Source organism: Haplochromis burtoni, unplaced genomic scaffold (genome assembly GCF_018398535.1).
Source record: "Haplochromis burtoni strain Fernald_Lab_line unplaced genomic scaffold, NCSU_Asbu1 Contig_542, whole genome shotgun sequence".
In the NCBI taxonomy this organism is placed as follows: domain Eukaryota; kingdom Metazoa; phylum Chordata; class Actinopteri; order Cichliformes; family Cichlidae; genus Haplochromis; species Haplochromis burtoni.
The window spans coordinates 238,668-259,240 of record NW_024582903.1 but is presented as its reverse complement, the minus strand read 5'-3'; the positions used below and the strand labels follow the sequence as shown (position 1 = coordinate 259,240).

The window sequence follows — 20,573 nt, the reverse complement described above, 5'->3', positions numbered from 1 at the left end:
TTTCAAGATTAGGCTTCAAACTTTCCTTTTTGCTAAAGCATATAGTTAGGGCTGGACCAGGTGACCCTGAATCCTCCCTTAGTTATGCTGCAATAGACATAGGCTGCTGTTGTGATTTGGTGCCATATGAATAAAACTGAGTTGAGTGTAAATGAATGTTGATACTTACAACCACAGACTGTGACTGCAGCCTGCAGGAAGAACACAACAGGATAAATCCTTCAGTCTGAAAATATCTGTGCAGTTGTCTCTCTGAAAGCCTTCACACACCTGACACATAAAATCCTACAAATATTTTATGTGTTCTAAGTGTTTTTGGGACTCATCTGTTCATGCAGCAGCAACAAACAGGGTCCATGTTTCTGATTGTCACATGTCGATGTGTCTCTCACAGCTCTACACACACTGATACTGACACAGTAAAATTGTGTTTGACCAGATTCAGCTCCAGGCTGTGCCACGTGCTGATATGCGGAGCAAAGCTTCAGCTCCTGGACCAGACCAGGAAGTCCTCACTGATTCTGCTGACGCTTAGAGGACAGAAAAATGCCGTACTCAGTGTGTACGAGTTGCACGGCCAGTTCAGAACCAGAAAATTCAGAATTTTGTGGTGTTTCTTTGGCGGTGTGTGTAGGCCTTCAGATTTGGGGAGCAGATCGGATTTTTTGAAGCAGGAAGTGAACTTTCCTTTGGTGCTGCAGCTCCGACACCTGGACCAGGATCTGCTGAATCTCTGCCTCCATCTGAACACACATCAGTTCATCAGTTTACAGGAAACACCACAGCTTCAGTTCCTGTCCTGACAAATCCATCTACACGCTTCACTGTTTTCACAGAAACTAAGCAGGAAGTATTTAAGGTCTAAAGCAGACACATCTGCTCGACACTGAAATATCTGCTCGTTCTGAACTCTCCATGTCTGGACTGAGACCAGATGTTCCTCTGTGCTGCTTGTGAAACAAACAATACAAACTTATATACATTGTATTGTATGTATTGTAAGTGTCACAGAAAAGGTTTATGTATAAAGAAGTTTAATAGATGGTTCCAGCAGTTAAAATGTTCTTGCTTGTACGTTTCTGTGGTCAACATTGTAAGGGTGTGTTTATCTTGTCACAAAGAACCAGTTTTGTTACACCGCTATTATCGCGAGGTTTGGGCGTGATAGTATAGGCTGTGAGCCCACGTTTAATAATCACGCTAAGGAGTTCAGCGAGCTATCTGCAAAGGCCTGGTTAGTCTACCAGCGGTACAAGGTATTTGTCATTTGCCATAACTGTATTGTAATATTGTGAAAATTTGTAATGTGTGGTGTTCTAATTATTTTATGTTTTAATTTATAATGCACAAGACTGTAAAGCTATTCTTCTAGGACCTCTGAAGTGGCAGGCGGCCACGAGGTAATTTTTGTTGTTAAAGCACAAGTGTTACTTTTGATAGACTGAAGCGCTTAAAGCCTTTGTGTTTTATGTTTGTAGTTTTCACGGCGTTCAATAAATGCAGCGAAGTGCCCGTCTTGAAGAAGCCGTGCCTGTGTTGTCATTTCGGAGTTACATGTATCTTACATGACATATTTTCTCAAATATTTATTTCCCAATCATTTTGACTTTTGCTTGTTAAACAAAGACAAATTAAAATAATTTTAAGAATTTTTAAAATTTTAAACATCAAGAACAGAAAATTGAGAGAAAAAAAATGAAGAAAAAAGTTAGTAAATTAGAAAAAATATTAAATAAATAAATAAAATAAAGTAAAAATAAATAAAATTAAACAATAAATAAATACAAATAAAAGAATGGGGGGGGGGGCTTAAATCCTGTGCCTACCTTAAAAAAAGAGTAAATTTCAAATTCTTTTCAATCTAGTTGCAGGTGGGTAAATCACATTGTTCTAAGGAAAAGATCTGAGATATTCCACATATGCCACTTGTGGATAAATTTAGCAGGACTACCTTTCACTGTGAGTGAGATCGTCTCCACCCTCAAGAATGTCCGGACAGTATTAAGCCATTGCAATGCAGATGGAGGCGTAAAATACAGCGTCTAGCAAGAAGGGAACAAAAAGCCACGATCTCAGTTTGCTGGGGAGTTATATTAAGAGGGTCTCTGGAACTCCAAATATGGCAATTAGAGGGTCTTCTCGGATCGGATCCAAAAGCCTCTGAAAACCCAAAATGTGTTCAAACTTGGACAGAAGAAAACATATGGATTGCAGGGGGAGGTCACATTGATCTATAATTGAAGGAAAATTTTAGACAAACGGGATTTTGAGAAATGGACTCTGTTTATTACTTTACACCAGGGGTCGGCAACCTTTCTGATGACGAGTGCATCTAAAATTCCCTCAGCAGTCAGTGTGCCATATGATGCATTAGCAATAAATTTAATAACACTCTACACGAACAGTTACACACTATATAAACTTTACAGAATGATATTTGTTCGCAGATGTTGGCAGCTGTCAGCGAATAGTTCTCAGCTATTTTGAAACAAAACAAACACTTTTTATCCATAAATCCAGCTTCGTGTCTTTTCCATTGTAGCTGAAGTTCGGGAAAAACTGCTCCTTTTCAAGCTCAACACGAAACGCGTAATATTTTCTCTGAATACGAGACGATTGTTTTTTACGGGACGTGTGTTTGAATTACGGCCCAAGGGTTTTCACAGATTTCTATTTGTTTTATTTACACGTCACCACGTCCTGATCTGCAGGACCCTCAGTGACCCTGCGACAGTAACGGCAGCTGCACCGTCAGTCACAGGAAGCCTCTTGCTTCTTCTCATGAGAGTAACATCTGCTACCAGCAGCACCGTCTAACTTCAGCAACAAGACCATCATCATCATCGTCACCTTGACCTGCTCCAGCACACACCAAAGTGCACCTACATGTCATTGTACATATATCAGCGTGATCCTGAATCTTCGGAGCTCTGCTGTCAGAGGAAAATCGGGAGTATTACCTGTGAATCGGAGCTCGGCGATCCCGCTGTGAGGAAGCGTGTTACCTGCAGTGGTCTGAGTGACGGGAAGCTGTGTGTCCGAGGCCGGAGTGTCTGAGCGGGCTCTTTTTACCTCCCACGTCTGACTGCCATCCCCAGGGTCAGCCAATTAACTGTGACAGTATCCCCTCGGGCATTGCGTGCATCACTCCCTGTTCATTCACAAACGGCACAGAGCTCATCGGTGTTGCTCTCACTCCCTGGGGTGTTTCAGGCTTTCCAGCTGATGACGTCTCCGTGTTTGACTCCCTGACGCGTCTGCAGCGTTCAGGCCACCAGAGGCGCACTCACGGGTTTCGCAGTCGCACGTACTCATTAAGCTGCAGCTCTTCGGCCAGCAGTAATCACACCCCGTGTCCTGCCTGGACTTCAGGCTGAACATGGTTAAAGTTTAAAGTCCTTCTAAAAACAGCAGATCCAGTTTTCTCCAGCTGAGCTGCCGTCTGCCATCAGCTGGATGAAATCCTGGCCTTTAATTGGCTGGCTGCTAAAGAGGATGCCACCATTAAACACACAGTGGAAACAAGAGGACAACAGACAGTCCAGTCTGCTCTGTCAGCACGTCCAAACACGGAGGGCGGGCTCGGTGTCACTGCAGGGGGCGGGCCTCATCACAGCGCCCTGCAGCACCACCAGCTTCATGGCCCCGTTAAAGCCAACACACGCCATGAGGTTTCAGTCCAAAGGCTCTCACCGCTAATGCCGACCCGATCACAGGCTTCCTGAAGCACCTCGCTCACCGCTGTCGTGGGTTTTCTGCCACGTGCGGCTGAAGCTGCTCAGGATTCAGCACGCTGTGTGAACGCTGCCGAGGGTTTCGGGATATTTCTGCTTTCATGATGATGTGCAAAAATGAGAACATCACCATGGCAACTGATGGCTTTCTGTATTTGGACCAGTAAACATCTGATCAGCCACAGTTACAGGTCATGTCACAGAAAAAAAATAAACTCTGGTCTTTTATATTGTAAAAAAATGAAGTCCTACGTTTGTCTCCTCATCAAACCCGTCAAAGGCGAGGACCTCCACAGGGAGTGTAACCTCTGACCTCCAGGCTCTGCTCTCTGCTGGTGACCTCTGTCCTCGTCATGTAAAGCCCTCAGAAAGATCTCAGAGGAGCAACGGACCAGCAGCTGGTCAGAGATCAGTCACAGAGAGCTGCAGGAACAGAAGAAATCCAGACGTGAAGCCACCAAACAATCAGTCAAACCCAGAAGCAGACGCTCAGATACAGTTTTATTTTCCTAACAGGCACATTTAGCTCGTGATGGTTTGCACAGAAACACACTTTGTCAATGATTCACTGTCCAAAACCTTCCTCTGCGTTCAGCGATCACGTTTGCTTTCCCACACAGCAACACGGCAGAGCCGAGGCATCGCCTGTCCTCAGAACCAAAGAGCTCGGATCAGGACGGGCTCGGCGCCGGATGCGTCGTCATCGTGATCGGTGAAACACAAGAAGCTAAAGGACGAGTGAGCCAGCGAGGACCTAAACATCACAGATCTGCAAAGAAACGAAGACACAGAGGAGCTCGACGGCGTCATCTACCACAGAGTAACATTTCAAATCTATGAACTGTTCGTAGTTTCAGCGTCAGAGTCACGATCGTCGCTGTTACTGAGGGAAACGCCCTCACGCTGGTGAAGAGCGAGGGTTCGGCTTCTTCAGTGTGGAACAGACTGTGAAGGAAAGCCGTCCGACAGAGCTGCGGCGACAGGAAGTGGCGGCTGATGAAGTCTGGCGTTCAGGCCATTTTCCTGCTGAGCCGTGCTCCTCTCCTCTCAGTACATGAGGTCGGCCGCCCCGCTGCTCAGCTCCACCTCTTTGTTTTGTTGAAAGGGAAACTGGATTCCCGCCAGTCGGACCAGCAGGGCGTTCAGTCCCTGAAGGAGGAAGATGAGGAAGAAGAGCCAGAAGCATCGGTCGTAGCGCTCGGTGTACGTCTGGAAGATGAAATTCCCCTCATTGAAGTTGGCGATCCGCTCGGACAGACGACTGAGCTTTACCTCCGACACAAACAGGACCATGACGAGGCAGCTGCCGACACCTGCAGGAAACACAGACAGGAACCATCAGGCTTACCTCTGACCTCTGACCACATCACCCTTAGACACCACCTCCACCTCTGAGAAGGCCAGAGGAGGCGAACCAGATGCCACAACAGAAGGAGTGATGATGTCATCAGAGGAGCTCAGGCGGTGAAAATAAAACCCGTGATGGAGCTCATGGTAACATGGCTCAGCTGAGCTCAGGTCACATGACTGACAGGCCTCTCCAGTCTGTGCATCACTGGTTCCCCATCCAGGGTTTGGACCAACCATCCAACTGTGAGGAGCACAGGCTCCAACACTGCAGTTCCTCCCCCGTCCAGCGGGGGCAGCAGTGAGTTCGTCCACACAGACCGCTGCGTTAAGATGCTTCAGCCTGATGCATAAGCTGTGTGGTGCCTGTGAATATTGAGCCCTCGTAACACCTGTTTCTACAACACACCTGCATAAACTTTGCATCGTTAGGGGCGTGGCCTCAGACAGGTGCCGTGGCGGCCTGCTAGGCTTCTGCGGGCCTTTGTGAGTGAAACCGGAGTATTTGTGGGGACGCTGCCCGGCACTAATTGGGGTCTGCGGTTGCAGGCACACATTGGACGGGCCGATTAAGTGAAATGAACCCGGAGAAGGAGGAAATGAGCGGAGGATCGTTGGGTCTTAATGCTCGGCCAGGCCGCCCCCCGCCTGCTTTATCCCTCTCCTGCCCTGGGCTCTGTTATCAGGCTGTTTGTCTGTGATCCTCTCCGAACTCATTTCAGACCATCCATATTTTATATCTCGTTACAGGCTCACAGGGAGCCCGCCAACTGTCCCAGCATGTATTTCAGTGACACTGTCCTTCCTCTGCTCCCTCCATCTCTAACAGTCGTGCTTTTGGTCGTATTTTAGCGAACAGCTGTTCTTATCTTATCAGCCCTTCTTCAAATGATGACGTATTTGGCTGTGCTGGGGGCAACCGTGAGGACGGTTATCTTTGACACACGTTACAGTACAAACAAAAGCTTCCCGTGGACTGGCAGGTGAAGCTGTGAGGGTGTGGTTCTCACAGGTGATGAAGGTCCACAGGTAAAGTCCCACGGGGCCTTGCAGCGTCTCGTAGGGTCTGCCGAAGGCGTTGAAGAAGAAGAAGCCGGTGGCCACGGAGGAGAAGAGTGTCACAACACCACAGAAGAAGATGACGGTGACGTGGAGGCCCGTGGGGATGGCACTCAGGAGGTCAGGAAAGACTGGAAGACATCAAGAGACAGACCTGCAGTGAGAGGCGTGTCCGGTCTGCAGCGACCACAGAGGTCACCGAGCCTCAGGACACACAGCCAGCACTTCCTGTTAGAGGGTCAAACAGCAGGGCGAAGACACGCTGACACAAAGCAGACGAGACCGACACAGGAAGAGACAGAAACATGAAAAACAGAATCAAGAGCGCCAACGTGACAGAAAATCTTCTGTAAACTCACAGAGACAGGAAGTGTGCAAAACAGACACAAGAAGTGAACATTGTCAGATATTTAATAAGAGATTTAAAACCAGAGAACACGAGCTGCTGGAACCCGGAGCGTGCTCCACCTCCCCACTAAGTTCAGCTGTGACAGTAACACCCCCACTGCTGGAACACCCACGAAGGCTGACAAACGTCCCACAGAGACGCTGACGTGAAACAAAAAGCTCTGCACTGAAGCAGAGACGCAGGTCCTGCAGGGACAGAGCGGCTTTGTCTCTGCTCGCAGATCCCACGCAATCAGGCGGAAACCTCATTAGTGCCGCGCTGCCCAGGACCTCAGAGGGAGCTGCTTCCTGTCCCAGCGCTCACAGAGTCACGTAACAAATGTTTATTCGCCCGTTTGGAAAAGATTATCTGACAGTGGTTTCACATCTGCAGCTGTATTCATTTAACCTTTAATTAACCTTATTTATGAAGGACGCCTGCTGCTGGCCGTGTGTCCGAGCCAATGAGACGAGCTCAGCCTGCGTGACTGTGACGTTCACGCACAGTCAGAGCTGCCAGAGGCAGAGCTCAGCGTTTGTCTCAGATCAGCATCAGGGTTCAGAAATCATTTTTCTGCCACCCCAGTGACAACAGCGCTCCGGCTCCAAAACCCCCAAATCAGAAATGCTGATGCTGATTGTGGTCTGGGTCCTGGCTCTTCAGTTTATGGAGTTCTGGTTACTATGAAATCTCATCTGTTTGACATCTTGAACTTTTCAGTTTGCTGTCCCAATTGAGTCAGTGTTTTTATTTTTATAGTTTTTAGTTTTTTTCAGCTGAAATATTTTCTGTCACAACAATAATGTGATGACAGCAGTCACTGCAGATCAATGAACAGGGTTATTGATTAACCTGATTATTATTAATGCAGAGTTGTTGATAAAGCCGTGAGCAGACTCGCAGCAGCTCGTGCGTGAATTACTGCTCGTGCGCGTGCATCATCGGCGATCACTCACAGGAGAAGCGCGCCGCGCGGCCCCCCAGCCCGCACTGCTTCACGCGCTGTCCGTGGAACAGCCCGTAGCTCAGCTCGCCCACGAACTTGTCCAGCTCGGCCCCGGTGGCGTTGACGAGCTCGGCCCCGGTGCGGCACAGCACGGCCCCGCGGAGCCAGAGTGGCAGGCCGGTGGCCACCGCGGCCGTGAGCGCACAGGAGAGGCCGAGGAGCCCGCACACGGAGAAGAGGAGCTGCTTCTGTCTGCCCGGCATGATGGAGGAGGAGGAGCCGGGGGAGGAGGCCACCACCACAACGCCCCCGCCTCCACCTCCGGGAGGAGGGGGGACCGCGGGAAACGTCAGGTGCCAGCGCACACCTGCGCTGGGTCCATGGCAACAAGGGCTCGGTTTACAGCCAGGAGGTTCGAGTTCTCATTAAAGACGAAGCACGAGACTGTGATGCGCGCGCCCGCAGCAGACTCATCTTTCCTTCACACCTTACTGCTGAGCGCGGTTTGTGGTCACGTGGGACCTTTTTCAGCCTAAAACCAGCTCTGTGACATATCACGGAGGTGGACAGGAAGTGATGCTGAAATATTCAGATAACCTCTGGAATAAGACTGAAACAGAGGCGGGGAAGGTTTCAGGTATCACCCTGGGTCAGCACACCTGAGTCACATGAGCTCATCACCATGCCTCTGCAGAACTTTTTAATTCAGCCTTTTAAATCAGCTGACACCTCTAAAACCAGGCTGCGGCCTGGAGTTCCTGACCACTGGTCTAACAGGTAAAACACTGAGAACGGAAGTGAGTGACTGGAGCAGGAAGCAGGAGATATCGCCATCTTTTACATCCAGTCTGTTTTCTTCTATGACACTGTGCTAGCGCCCGCCTCTCTCTACGCAGTGACCTGCTGGGGGAGCAGATCCACGGACAGGAGCAGGATTGACAAACTGGTGCGGAGGTCTAGCTCTGTGCTGGGATGTCCTCTGGAGTCTGTGGAGGTGGTGGGCGACAGGAGGATGTTAGTAAAGCTGGCATCCATCATGAACAACCCACACCACCCTCTGCATGAGTGTGTGAGTGTGCTGAGCAGCTCAGAGACCTAAACGCCCTCACAGATCAGTCAGCAGCAGTTAGCCTCCTCGATCATGATGTCATGAGTCACGTGGACAACCACAGTCACCGCCACATGGATAATGCACCTTATATGTATGGACGTGTGCATGTGTGTATATATATATGTGTATATTTGGTGTGTATGGATGTATGTGTATTTGTACGTGTGTTTGCACGTACATATCTATCCTTATGGATTTCTTAGATAGAAGAATAGCTGAAATGAATTTCTTGCATGTTTTTCTCCGTCACACACACTGTTTGTGCGTGTACATAGAACCTCAGTTACCGTGGTATATATTGTATTATCTTATTGATTTTGTATTTTTGGGCTTTGTATTCTTCTGCTCTCTGTACCTGAGCTGTGGGAACGCACGCATTTCCCCGCCGTCAGGTCAATAAAGACTCATCTTATCTTACTTCTTAACAAAGAGGTTTTATTGTGTAAAACCACAGGAAGTGTCTGTGCTGTCATTAGTGCTTTTACTGTGAAAAGACATGTGAGGAAAACGCTGAGGGTCTTCAGGTGAGGTCATGGTAGGTCACGTGTTTTTCCTTCGTGCCAGAGGCTGATGTACTGCATGTAAAAGTACTTTGACTGCGCCACTGTCACACAGGCCGGATGTACTTTTACAAGTGTACATCTCTTAAATCGGGTCTTTTCTGACTGGACTCTGGCAGCTGCTGCAGTCAGGAAACAGGAAGTTGATTAACTGTGACGTAAAACAGGTAAACAAACAAACGGACTTCAATACGAAAAGAATCACTTTGAGCCCCAGAGGGCGCTGCTGTTCCTCCAGGCTGCTTCGGCATGGCACGTGATGACGTAAGCCTCTCAGTATACGTCCGCCGGGGTGAAGCCCGGGGGTCGGTGTCCGGAGGAGCGCAGAGGAGCCGCCGAAGGAGCTGAGAGGAGCTGCCACGTCCAACATGAGGTAAGGAGTTTCGGGTCACGTGATTGCAGGTTCTTGTAGTCGGTGCTGATCAGGATCAATACTCAGACTCACTGACGGACGCGGTGTAGCGGAACTCCAGGTGATCAGGTGTCATAAACGCGCCGCGGGGGCGTGGTCCCACAGCTCAGCGCTCACGCAGGTGGAGGTGATGAAGAGGGAGGATGAAGGTTTGTGCGCTTGGGTCTCAGAGTGAAAGGAGCTGCGGGCCACTGCTGGCTCTGTCATCTGATTGGAGGAGATTTTAGCGTTCAAGTATGTCTGTGAAGGTTCTGAGTCATCCAGGTCATCGTAGTCAAAGGAGCTTGCAAAGAAAAGCGTCTGGACTTCTTTAAGTTGCTTGAAGACGTTTCATCTCTCATCCGAGAAGCTTCTTCAGTTCTAAGGTCAGATGGTGGAGAGTCCCAGATTTAAACCTAGTGGGAGTTTCCCCCCACAGAGGGACAAAAGGACCCCCTGATGATCCTCTAATCGCCTGAGCCAAGGTGTGAAACTGGGTGTGGGCCCCAATCAGCCAGAGTTTCAGGTGTGCTTACTGTGAAGGTGGGGGTCAGGTTTCACAATGGCACAGAACTGAAGCTTCTGGATGAGAGGTGAAACGTCTTCAAGCAACTTAAAGAAGTCCAGACGCTTTTCTCTGTAAGCTCCTTTGACTAGTGCTCAAGTAGTACAAAACAAACAAATATTTCCTAAAATGTGTTTGTTTTTAAAATTTCAAATGTTGTGTAACAAGAGTTTGTTTCCAATCTCTTAACCAGTGTTGGTAATCGATTACATTACTGCCCATCTCTGCTCTTCACTAACACAAGGGTCTGTGCACACACATGCAGCACTGCGGCCGTCGTTGTGTTTGTATGCAACAAACTGCACATAAGTGCGTGCATTAGTCTGTGAGTCTGTCACTGCACTCACACAGCCTCAGCATGTTTGTGCTCTCTGCTCATGTTGGCTTCAGATTCATCTTTTTTGGCTTTTTAAAGAACTTATTTTAACAAAAAGTCACTTCAGGGGTCAAAGTGCATTATATTTCTGCACATCAAGGTACGGGCAGCGAGTGGCCCCCAGGCCACGGTTTGAGACCCCTGGGTTAGGGTGTGAGTTTACTGTAGTGGCTGCACACGTCACTGAAACTGAGGAACAGCTGAAGCAAAGCGGTTATAAAATGTGAAACTATCATTGGCTGGGCGTTTCCTTTCCAACATCCAGCGAGCAGCAGATGCCTCGCTAAGGTCAGAGGTCAGGAGAGCGGACAGGCTGCTGATAGGAAGCAGCCTTTCTGGAACCTGACTGACGTCCAATCAGGTGCTAACCAGCTGTACCAAATAAAGTGTCAGGGGGGCAAGGCAAGTTTATTTGTACAGCACAATTCAACAACAAAGTGATTCAAAGTGCCTTATAGAGACATTAGAAACAAAACCAAATAAAAAGCATGATTTAAAATTGATTAAAACAAGCAAACAAACAAACAAACAAACAAAAACAGTAGATAAAATCAGTAGTTAAAATGTAAGTTTTAAAATTTAAGCTTAAAAGTGTGGATTTGGTGCTTTATTCAAATGCAGCTGAGAACAGGTGAGTCTTCAACCTGGATTTAAATAAACTGAGTGTTTCAGCTGATCTGAGGCTTTCTGGGAGTTTGTTCCAGATATAAGGAGCATAAAAGCTGAATGCAGCTTCTCCGTGTCTGGTTCTGACTCTGGGAACTGATAAAAGACCGGATCCAGATGACCTGAGGGATCTGGAAGGTTCATACTGGGTCAGGAGGTCACTGATGTATTTTGGTCCTAAACCATTCAGAGCTTTATAGACCAGCATCAGGACTTTAAAGTCTATCCTCTGACGGACAGGCAGCCAGTGTAAAGACCTCAGAGCTGGACTGATGTGGTCCACTTTTTTGGTCTTAGTGAGGACTCGAGCAGCAGAGTTCTGAATGAGCTGTAGTTGTCTGACTGATTTTTTAGGTAGACCTGTAAAGATGCTGTTACAGTAATCAAGCCTACTAAAGATGAATGCATGGACTAGTTTTTCCAGGTCCTGTTGAGACATCAGATCTTTTATCCTTGAAATATTCTTGAGGTGATAGTAAGCTGATTTTGTTATTGTCTTAATGTGTTTTTCTAAGTTTAGGTCTGCATCCATCACTACACCCAAATTTCTCGCCTGGTTTGTGGTTTTTAGATGTATAGATTGAAGTTCTCTGGTGACCTGTAATCGTTTTTCTTTGGCGCCAAAGACTATTACCTCAGTTTTGTTTTTGTTTAGCTGGAGAAAATTGTGGCACAACCAGTCATTAATTTCCTCAATGCATTTACCAAGAGCCTGTACAGGGCCTCGGTCTCCTGGTGACATTGTGATATATATTTGTGTGTCATCTGCATAGCTGTGATAGTTTATTTTGTTGTTGTTTATAATCTGTGCCAGTGGGAGCATGTAGATGTTAAACAGAAGGGGTCCCAAGATGGAACCTTGGGGAACTCCACATGTGATACTTGTCTGCTCAGATGTGAAGTTACCTATTGATACAAAGTATTTCCTGTTTTCTAAGTATGTTTTGAACCAGTTTAGTACAGTTCCTGAAAGACCTGTCCAGTTCTCCAGTCGTTTGAGTAATATGTTGTGGTCAACTGTATCAAATGCTGCACTGAGATCCAGTAAAACTAAGACTGACATTTTTCCACTGTCTGTATTCAGACATATGTCATTAAACACTTTGGTCAGAGCGGTTTCAGTGCTGTGGTTCTGTCTAAAACCTGACTGGAAGGCATCGTAGCAATTATTCTGTTTTAAGAAGTAACTGAGCTGTTGAGAAACTGCTTTTTCAATGATCTTACTTAAAAACGGGAGATTTGAGATCGGCCTGTAGTTGTTCATTTGTGTCTTGTCAAGATTGTCCTTTTTCAGTATAGGTTTGATTACAGCAGTTTTTAGTGATTCTGGAAACACACCTGATAATAAAGAAAAGTTGACGATCTGTAACAGGTCTGACTCTAAAGTCTTTGAGACCTTTTTGAAAAAACTTGTTGGCAGGACATCTAAACAGCAGGAGGAGGAGTTCAGTTGACCTAAGATGTCCTCCAGGTCTTTGCTGTTAATAGGTTGAAACTGTTTCATGGTGTTTAAACAGTTTTTTGGTGGACACAGTACATATCCTGGATCTGCTGTTGATGTACCAATTGCTTGTCTAATTTTTTGGATTTTGTCTGTGAAGAATTTGGCAAAGTCATTGCAGGCCATGGTTGAATGAAGTTCAGCTGCCACTGACACAGGAGGGTTTGTTAGCCTGTCAACTGTAGAAAATAAGACCCGAGCATTATGGCTGTTTTTAGTGATGATGTCAGAGAAGTAGGACCTCCTTGCACTCCTCAGTTGTAAATTATAATTGTGAAGTTTCTCTTTATAGATGTCATAATGAACCTGGAGGTTTGTTTTTCTCCATCTGCGCTCAGCTTTCCTACACTCTCTTTTTTCATTTTTCACCAGTGTGGAGTTTCTCCATGGAGACTTTTTCCTTCCAGAGATAACCTTCACCTTAATGGGAGCAATAGTGTCCATTACATTTAACATGTTAGCATTGAAGCTATTGACGAGCTCATTGACTGACCCTCTGGACAGGTCAGGTGTTAATGGGAAGACCTGGTTAAAAATTGCACTACTGTGTTCAGTTATACACCGTTTTGTGATCACTGTTGTTGATATATTTGTGTGGGCTGAGATTTTACTTTCAAAGAAAAAGGGCGTGTTTACTGACGGTGCTGGGTGGGAGCAGGCTTTCACTGAGCATGTGCAGTAGGAACAGGCTGGTGTGCGTGTAACGTTCGCTGAAGGATGCGTGCGGGCCTGGTCTCAGGCCTCTGATGAGGAGGGGGCCGGACCTCTGTGACGTCCTGACGAGTGTCGCTTTGCTTCCTCTCAGACTCATCCTCATCTCGCTGCTCTTCTCGCTCGGACTCGGTGCTCAGCAGCTGTCGCTGTCGGGGATGTACGGCAGCCTGTGCTCACCAAACTTCCCGGAGCCGTATCCCCGGGACACGCAGCTGCGCTGGAACGTCAGCGTTCCCGACGGCTTCCAGATCAAGCTCTACTTCAGCCACTTCGACCTGGAGCCGTCTTACCTGTGCGAGTACGACTACGTCAAGGTGAGACACGGCATGCCAGTTTTTGGTGTGTGTGTGTGTGTTTGCGCGCCACAGTGATGTCACAAACTATGGTTCTCTGTCTGCAGGTGGAGGCTGAGGGGGAGGTGCTGGCGCTGTTCTGTGGGAAGGAGCAGACGGACACGGAGGCGGTGCCGGCTCAGCAGGCCCTCACTTCCCCCAGAAACTCCCTCAGCCTCCTCTTCTCCTCCGACTTCTCCGACGAGGAGCGGTTCTCCGGGTTCGTGGCTCACTACAGCGCCGTGGGTAAGAACCAGACCCAGCCCGCCCGAGCAGACGGGTTCGGTCTCTCGCCATGACGTCTCCTCTGGAGCCGGAGTTTGGACCTTCAGGTGTTCATCGGAGTTCTGCTCGGTGCTGGTCTGAAGGTGGGACCGAGCAGAACTCTGACGAGCAGTGAGCGAGTCTGCGGACTTCCTGTTTCAGTGCGACTCAGTTTCAGAGGTCACCTGACAAAAAGGCGCAGTTTGTTTGCGTTTCTCATCTGATGCTTGTTTCCTGTCTCCTCTGGTCCCGCCTCTGGCCCCGCCCCTCTAGACGTAGACGAGTGCAGCGAGCGGAGTGGCGAGGACGCGCTCTGCGATCATTTCTGCCACAACTACATCGGAGGATACTACTGCTCCTGTCGCTATGGTTACCGGCTGCACTCTGACAACCACACCTGCAGAGGTGAGCGCAGACATCGGCTCGGGTGTCATAATCCACAGCACCCACAGCTGATCGCTCGCGTTCATCCACAAGTACAGTAGCGTGCGCTGCGGGGCTCTGCTTTCCAAAGATATGAGCCCCACATGAACCACGGGTGGGGGAGGAATGTGTGGGTCCTCACGTGTCCTGACAGATCAGCGCTGTGGACCGTGACCTCGCTGTGACTGATAGCGGCGCCTGATCGGTGGTAAATATTTGCGTGTTTCTGTGTGGGGGAGGCGGGCTCTGTCTGAGTTCTGCCTGTGCGTGTTCACGTCTGAGGGTTTGCTACAGAGCGACGACCTCTCGGTGACCTCTGACTGATTACAGAACCATTATAACACAACACACTGAGTGTGCAAAAGTCTTGAGTCTCACCGCTTTTCTTTTCTTCCGGTTAGCCACACCCCTTTAATGTCTCATATTTTTTTCCCCTCCCAAACATGGATGCAACAAATATGATACAAAACACAGATATACAAATGAGTATTTAATCCACTGTGATCGTTCAGGAACATCTGGAAACATCTGACTATCAGCATGACAACAGTGCAAACACAAAGCTGTGCATTAAAGCACAGCTGGATAGAAACACACAAGCCTGTGAGAGCCGAACATCAGTGTGGGAAGAGCTCTGAGTGTCCTTCAGGAAGCCTGCAGATCCTCAGAGAGCAAATATACAAACTCAGTTTTTGACTCTGCTTTTCTGTGTGTGTGTGTGTGTGTGTGTGTGTGTGTGTGTGTGTGTGTGTGTGTGTGTGTGTGTGTGTGTGTGTGCTAAAATGCACTACTGTAAATGATGTATAGACAATCATTCTGTACAATACAATAATTATAGTTCTACAACTGTTTATTAATAGTAGCAATTGTATCTCTACAATCTCAAATAGTTTTCATATTTTAACCATATTTATATCCTGTTCATAGCTTGTACACTCACTGCAGCCAGTACATACTTAGAGCATATTCATAACATGCCTTCATACCGTGTACATTGTAACATACCTATAATAGATCCATATTTTGTAATATATCAATATTATTGCCAAAGCACTTTCTGGATGGATGCAAACTGCATTTCTGTTGTCTTGCACTTGTGACGTGTGCAATCACAGTAAAGTTGAATTCTATTCTGTTCAGTGGAGTGCAGCAGCGATGTGTTCAGGGAACGGTCCGGAGTTCTGAGCAGCATTGACTTCCCTGCTCCGTACCCAAAGAGCTGCGAGTGCTTGTACCGCATCGAGGTGGAGGATGGCTTCAGGCTCCGCCTCCAGTTTGACTCACACTTTGATGTGGAGGATCACCCTGACGTCAGCTGTCCCTATGACTACATTAAGGTGAAGAAAACACACACACAGACACACACTCGGGTGACGTGTTGGAGCTGTTAATCAGCTGTTTTCCTGTCAGATTAAAGCAGGAAGTGCTGTGTTCGGTCCGTTCTGCGGCGATCGATCTCCAGGAGTCATTCAGACCGACAGCAACGTGGCCTCCGTCGTGTTCCACAGCGATAGCTCTGGAGAAAACCTCGGCTGGAGGCTCGGCTACACGGCTACAGGTGAGTCCATGTCCAGGTGCTGCAAACAGACACACAGCTGGGAGTTATAGCTTTTATTGTCTCCTGACAGGAAGTCAATGTCCCATGCCCAATACTCCGCCCAACGCCCTGATGAACCCCTTCCAATCAGAATACTTCTTTAAAGACCACATCCTGTTCACCTGTGAGCCTGGATACCACCTGCTGAAGGTAGGGGGCGTGTCACATCAGCTGAGTTTGGTCAACCCAAATGATGTTTAGTTTGCTCCAAAAACAGCGGCGCTGCGCACGTGAAGGAATGGGCCAGCGCACTGGCGTCCGTTTGACAGATCGAACTGTCAAACGGATCGGTCACGCAGAGCGCGAACGCGGCTTGCGTCTGAGCTATGCGCCACAGGTGTAGATCAGCTGTGCGGGTCACATGGTCTGCAGTGATGCTGCTTGTTGCTAACCTGGCTGCGCTGTCTCTGCTCAGGACGGAGGTCACCTGGATCACTATCAGATCGACTGCCGGGCCGATGGATCGTGGAGCGACCGTCCTCCTCCGTGCCACAGTAAGACTGCTCGACCTTTGACCTCTCCAGAGTGTTTGTGTTTCAGTGTCTCCCGTGTTTGAGTCTGGGTTACTGCTGCTGCAACCTGTTTCCTGGAGCACACACGCCACCTGCTGGCTCTCTGCAGACTCTACAGGAGCGTCACAGTAGTGCTAGTTAGGCTTTCGTTTAGTAAACCTGAAGCTCCGCCTTTTCTGATGCTCTGTTAGTACAGTAGTGACCTCACAGCAGCCATGTTATTGGTCACATGATGTCATTAAAAGGCTCCAACAGCACAAACACGGCCCACGGGTCCAGCTCAGGTGAAGTTAGTAGCTACAGCCACCTGTGTCACCATCCACATGCCAGTCGCAGAGGCCACGCCCCTAATAATGCAAACAGGTGAGTTACGACTGACATGTTTATTTTACCACCGCGGGGAGGGGGGGACTGGCTGACCAGGCAAGTCGTGCTGTGGTAGGCAGGCACCGCCGTGGCATCCTGCAGATCAGTTTTGAGACTGACAGGTAGCTGTCTGTGCAGGTGCTGAGAGACGGTTCAGGTCTGCTCACACACTTTCCTCTCGCTCTCGTTTCTCTGCAGACTCCAGGAGGAAGCCAAGCTCTCTGTCCAGCATCCGGACCAATCACAGCCTAGCTTAATGAGCAAGCCAGTCTCATTGGCTGATAAAGATACTGCAGGAGCGAACAGTGTTGATGCGTTTGTATTTTCCAATAAAGCGTAAAACCAGAAGCTTCTGTCGTGTGTCTGTGACTCACATTCAGGGATCGCGGCGCTGATGTGTTTCTGTCACACATGTTCGCGTTCTTTGTCTCGATGCGTGTTCCCGTGACGCCCCCTTCAGGACACGCTGACTCTTCAGCCTGTCGGGTCTCACGTTACGTTGAGATGAGTTTCAGATTAAAATCACGTCACACTCACGTGTCTGGATCATTGGAACACGTCAGTTCTGATTCGTTGTCGCTGTCGGTCAGCTGTAGTTTGGTTCTGGCTCATTCTTCCTCCTTTCTGCTCAGACTCAAAGCTGATTGGTGTTTTTGTCCTGTCTGTCACAGTGGTGGATTGTGGGAGTCCAAAGATGGTCGACATGGCTGACGTGGTGTTTGGTAACCATGACAACAGCACACTGTTCGGTGCGACCGTTCAGTACGTGTGCAGGGAGGGCGGCGTCCAGCTTAACAGTAAGAGGTCTTCCTGTTTGGTTTCCTTCAGTGGTTGCTGTGCAGTGACAGCTCATCCGATTATTGGCTGAACCTTGTTGTTCCTCGAGCTCTGTGTCTGGTTGTAGTAAGGAAATGTTTTTATTCATTTTTATTATTTTGTTCTCATCTTTGGGCAATTTGCTCCTCATCTGTTTTTAAACATGTTGATAAAAACTGAACCTGCTATTGATAACCAGAGGCCTCCTCACACTCCGGTTACTGTTTGTAGCTTCATACAGGTGTGGTCTGAGTGGAGACTGGGTTGATTCAGAAGGAAGGAGCACAGTACCCACCTGTCTGCCAAGTACCTGCCCGTCTGCCTGTTCACCTGTCTGTCTGTTCACGTGTCTGCCTGTTCACCTGTCTGCCTGTTCACCTGTCTGTCTGTTCACCTGTCTGCCTGTTCACCTGTCTGCCAAGTCTGCACCTGTCTGTCTGTTACCTGTCTGTCTGTTACCTGTACCTGTCTGTCTGTTCACCTGTCTGCTGTTCACCTGTCTGTCTGTTCAACCTGTCTGTCTGTTAACCTGTCTGTCTGTATACACCTGTCTGTCTGTTCAACCTGTCTGTCTGATAACCTGTCTTTCTTTTCACCTGTCTGCCTGTTAACCTGTCTGTCTGTACCCTGTCTGTTCACCTGTCTGTCTGTTCACCTGTCTGTTTTCCTGCTTCTTACCCTGTACCTGTTGCTGATAACCTGTCTTTCTTTTCACCTGTCTGTCTGATAACCTGTCTGCTGATCACCTGTCTGCCTGATAACCGTCGCCTGATACCTGTCTGCTTACCTGTCTGTGCTGTACCTGTCTGCCTGTTCACCTGTCTGCTGATAACCTGTCTGCTTCTCTTTCACCTGTCGTTGCCTGTCGTAACCTGTCTGTCTGTTCACCTGTCTGTCTGTTCACCTGTCTGTCTGTTCACCTGTCTGTCTGTTCACCTGTCTTTTCACCTGTCTCTTTTCACCTGTCTGCCTGTTCACGTCTTGTACTGTCTGCTGTAACCTGTCTTCTGTTACTCTCCTGTTCCTGCACTGTCTGTTGTCACCTGTCTGTCTGTTCACCTGTCTTTCTTTTCACCTGTCTTTCTTTCACCTGCTGCTGTTCCTGCTGTCTACCTCTGTCTGTACCTGTTCCGTTAACCTGTCTGCCTGTTAACCTGTCTGTTCAACCTGTCTGCCTGTTAACCTGTCTGCCTGTTAACCTGTCTGCCTGTTAACCTGTCTGCCTTAACCTGTCTGCCTTTTCACCTGTCTGCCGTTCACGTCTGTCTGTCTGATAACCTGTCTTTCTTTTCACCTGTCTGCCTGTTAACCTGTCTGTCACCTGTCTGCCTGTTAACCTGTCTGCCTGTTACCTGTCTGCCTGTTCACCTGTCTGTCTGTTCACCTGTCTGCCTGTTAACCTGTCTGTCCTGTCTAACCTGTCTGCCTGTTAACCTGTCTGCCTGTTAACCTGTCTTTCTTTTCACCTGTCTGCCTGTTCACCTGTCTGCCTGTCTGTCTGATAACCTGTCTTTCTTTTCACCTGTCTGCCTGTTAACCTGTCTGTTCACCTGTCTGCCTGTTCACCTGTCTGCCTGTTACTGTCTGTCTGATAACCTGTCTGCCTGTTACCTGTCTTCTTTTCACCTGTCTTTCTTTTCACCTGTCTGCCTGTTCACCTGTCTGCCTGTCTGTCTGATAACCTGTCTTTCTTTTCACCTGTCTGCCTGTTAACCTGTCTGCCTGTTAACCTGTCTGATCACCTGTCTGCCTGTTAACCTGTCTGCATGTTAACCTGTCTGATAACTGTCTGCCTGTTCATCTGTCTGTCTGATAACCTGTCTGCCTGATGTCTCTGCGTGTCCAGCCTGCGGCCAGCCATCCCGCCCTCTCCCCCCTCAGGTGAAGCGGATTGTGGGCGGTCGTAGCGCCGAGCCTGGCTTCTTCCCCTGGCAGGTCCTGCTCAGTGTGGAGGACCTGTCCAGGGTCCCAGAGGATCGCTGGTTCGGCTCCGGGGCCCTGCTGTCGCAGTCCTGGGTCCTCACAGCTGCCCACATCCTGCGGTCCCTGAGGAGGGACACCAGTGTTGTTCCCGTGGCCGCTGACCACGTCAAGGTTTCTGAAGTTCTCACCTATATCTGTGATCAGCTTTGTGTCTCTGCCAAACCGTGGGACGGATGCTTATCGGCTGTAAGTGACCTGCTTGTTCTGTCCTTCAGGTCTTCCTTGGTCTCCATGATGCCAGAGACAAACGTCGGGCCACCAACCTCTCCGTAGACCGGATCTTCCTCCACCCGGACTTCCAACCCAACAACTACAACAACGACATCGCCCTGCTGAGGCTGAGTGAGCGGGTGGAGTTTAACCAACTCATCCGTCCAGTCTGTCTCCCACTGCCTCACACACAGGTGGGTCACAGCTCCAGCTGAGTCTGCACAAAGCCGTGTTCACTTAGGTGTGATCTCCCAACACAAAGGTCAGAGGTCACAGGGAGAGGTCCTCTGAGCTGACAGACACAAAGGTTATCAGACAGACATGTTAACAGACAGAATTAAAATCCTTGTAAGAGACTGAAAATGTAAAACTAATAATAAAAGTCTGCTTTATAAAAAACTAGAATGACTTTAAAAGGATCTCAGTGATTAGGTGGAGTTAGCTTTCCTGAGCTCTTCAGGCAGGAAGACCCGGTTAAGGCCTCCTTACCTGTACAGGTGTCCGTGAGTCTGCCAGAGTGTGCTTGGCAAAGTCGGGGTAAAAACAAAGCATGGTGCTCAGCAGCAGTGCATGAACGTGAAGCCGAACCTCACCTATGCTGAGCTTGCTCCAAAGGTCAGCTGGTCCCCTCATTAAAGACGGGGGGAGGAGCTACTCCTCGACACTGAGGCTGTGTCCCAATTCAGGGTCTGCACGCTTGAAGTACGCATTT

At 48.6% G+C, this 20,573-nt stretch overlaps 2 protein-coding genes across 4 annotated transcripts in view; one reads left to right on the top strand and one right to left on the bottom strand.

The window, feature by feature from the left end:
• Window positions 1-2,448: 2,448 nt before the first annotated feature.
• clrn1 (clarin 1) lies at window positions 2,449-8,599 on the bottom strand. The gene is made up of 3 exons (XM_005947857.3): window positions 7,485-8,599; window positions 6,092-6,271; window positions 2,449-5,047 (listed from the first exon to the last, which is right to left on the bottom strand). The coding sequence occupies exons 1-3, from the start codon at window positions 7,735-7,737 to the stop codon at window positions 4,782-4,784; spliced, it is 699 nt and encodes a 232-aa protein (XP_005947919.1). The 5' UTR covers window positions 7,738-8,599; the 3' UTR covers window positions 2,449-4,781.
• Window positions 8,600-8,604: 5 nt separating this feature from the next.
• Window positions 8,605-20,573, top strand: part of masp1 (MBL associated serine protease 1) — a 25,296-nt gene continuing 13,327 nt past the window's right edge. The window contains exons 1-12 of one of the 3 annotated variants that reach the window (XM_014329402.2): window positions 8,605-9,518; window positions 13,450-13,672; window positions 13,759-13,936; window positions 14,228-14,359; window positions 15,518-15,714; window positions 15,788-15,935; window positions 16,006-16,124; window positions 16,390-16,468; window positions 17,524-17,649; window positions 17,900-17,974; window positions 19,515-19,762; window positions 19,867-20,055. In XM_014329402.2, coding sequence (XP_014184888.1) covers window positions 9,514-9,518; window positions 13,450-13,672; window positions 13,759-13,936; window positions 14,228-14,359; window positions 15,518-15,714; window positions 15,788-15,935; window positions 16,006-16,124; window positions 16,390-16,468; window positions 17,524-17,649; window positions 17,900-17,974; window positions 19,515-19,762; window positions 19,867-20,055 — 1,719 coding nt within the window. In that variant the 5' untranslated portion in view covers window positions 8,605-9,513. Of the gene's footprint in view, window positions 9,519-9,555; window positions 9,792-13,449; window positions 13,673-13,758; window positions 13,937-14,227; window positions 14,360-15,517; window positions 15,715-15,787; window positions 15,936-16,005; window positions 16,125-16,389; window positions 16,469-17,050; window positions 17,489-17,523; window positions 17,650-17,899; window positions 17,975-19,514; window positions 19,763-19,866; window positions 20,056-20,573 lie in introns of those variants that run through there. The other 2 variants (XM_014329403.2, XM_042214283.1) reach the window with 2 other exon arrangements.

What these genes read in the sequence shown, in the direction of transcription:
- clrn1 (XM_005947857.3), bottom strand. Translation starts at nt 7,737, where the DNA reads ATGCCGGGCAGACAGAAGCAGCTCCTCTTCTCCGTGTGCGGGCTCCTC. An exon ending in CCGCGCGGCGCGCTTCTCCT is followed by an intron (nt 6,272 to 7,484) that starts GTGAGTGATCGC and finishes GATGTCTTCCAG; the next exon opens with TCTTTCCTGACCTCCTGAGT. An exon ending in CCTGTGGACCTTCATCACCT is followed by an intron (nt 5,048 to 6,091) that starts GTGAGAACCACA and finishes TGTTTCCTGCAG; the next exon opens with GTGTCGGCAGCTGCCTCGTC.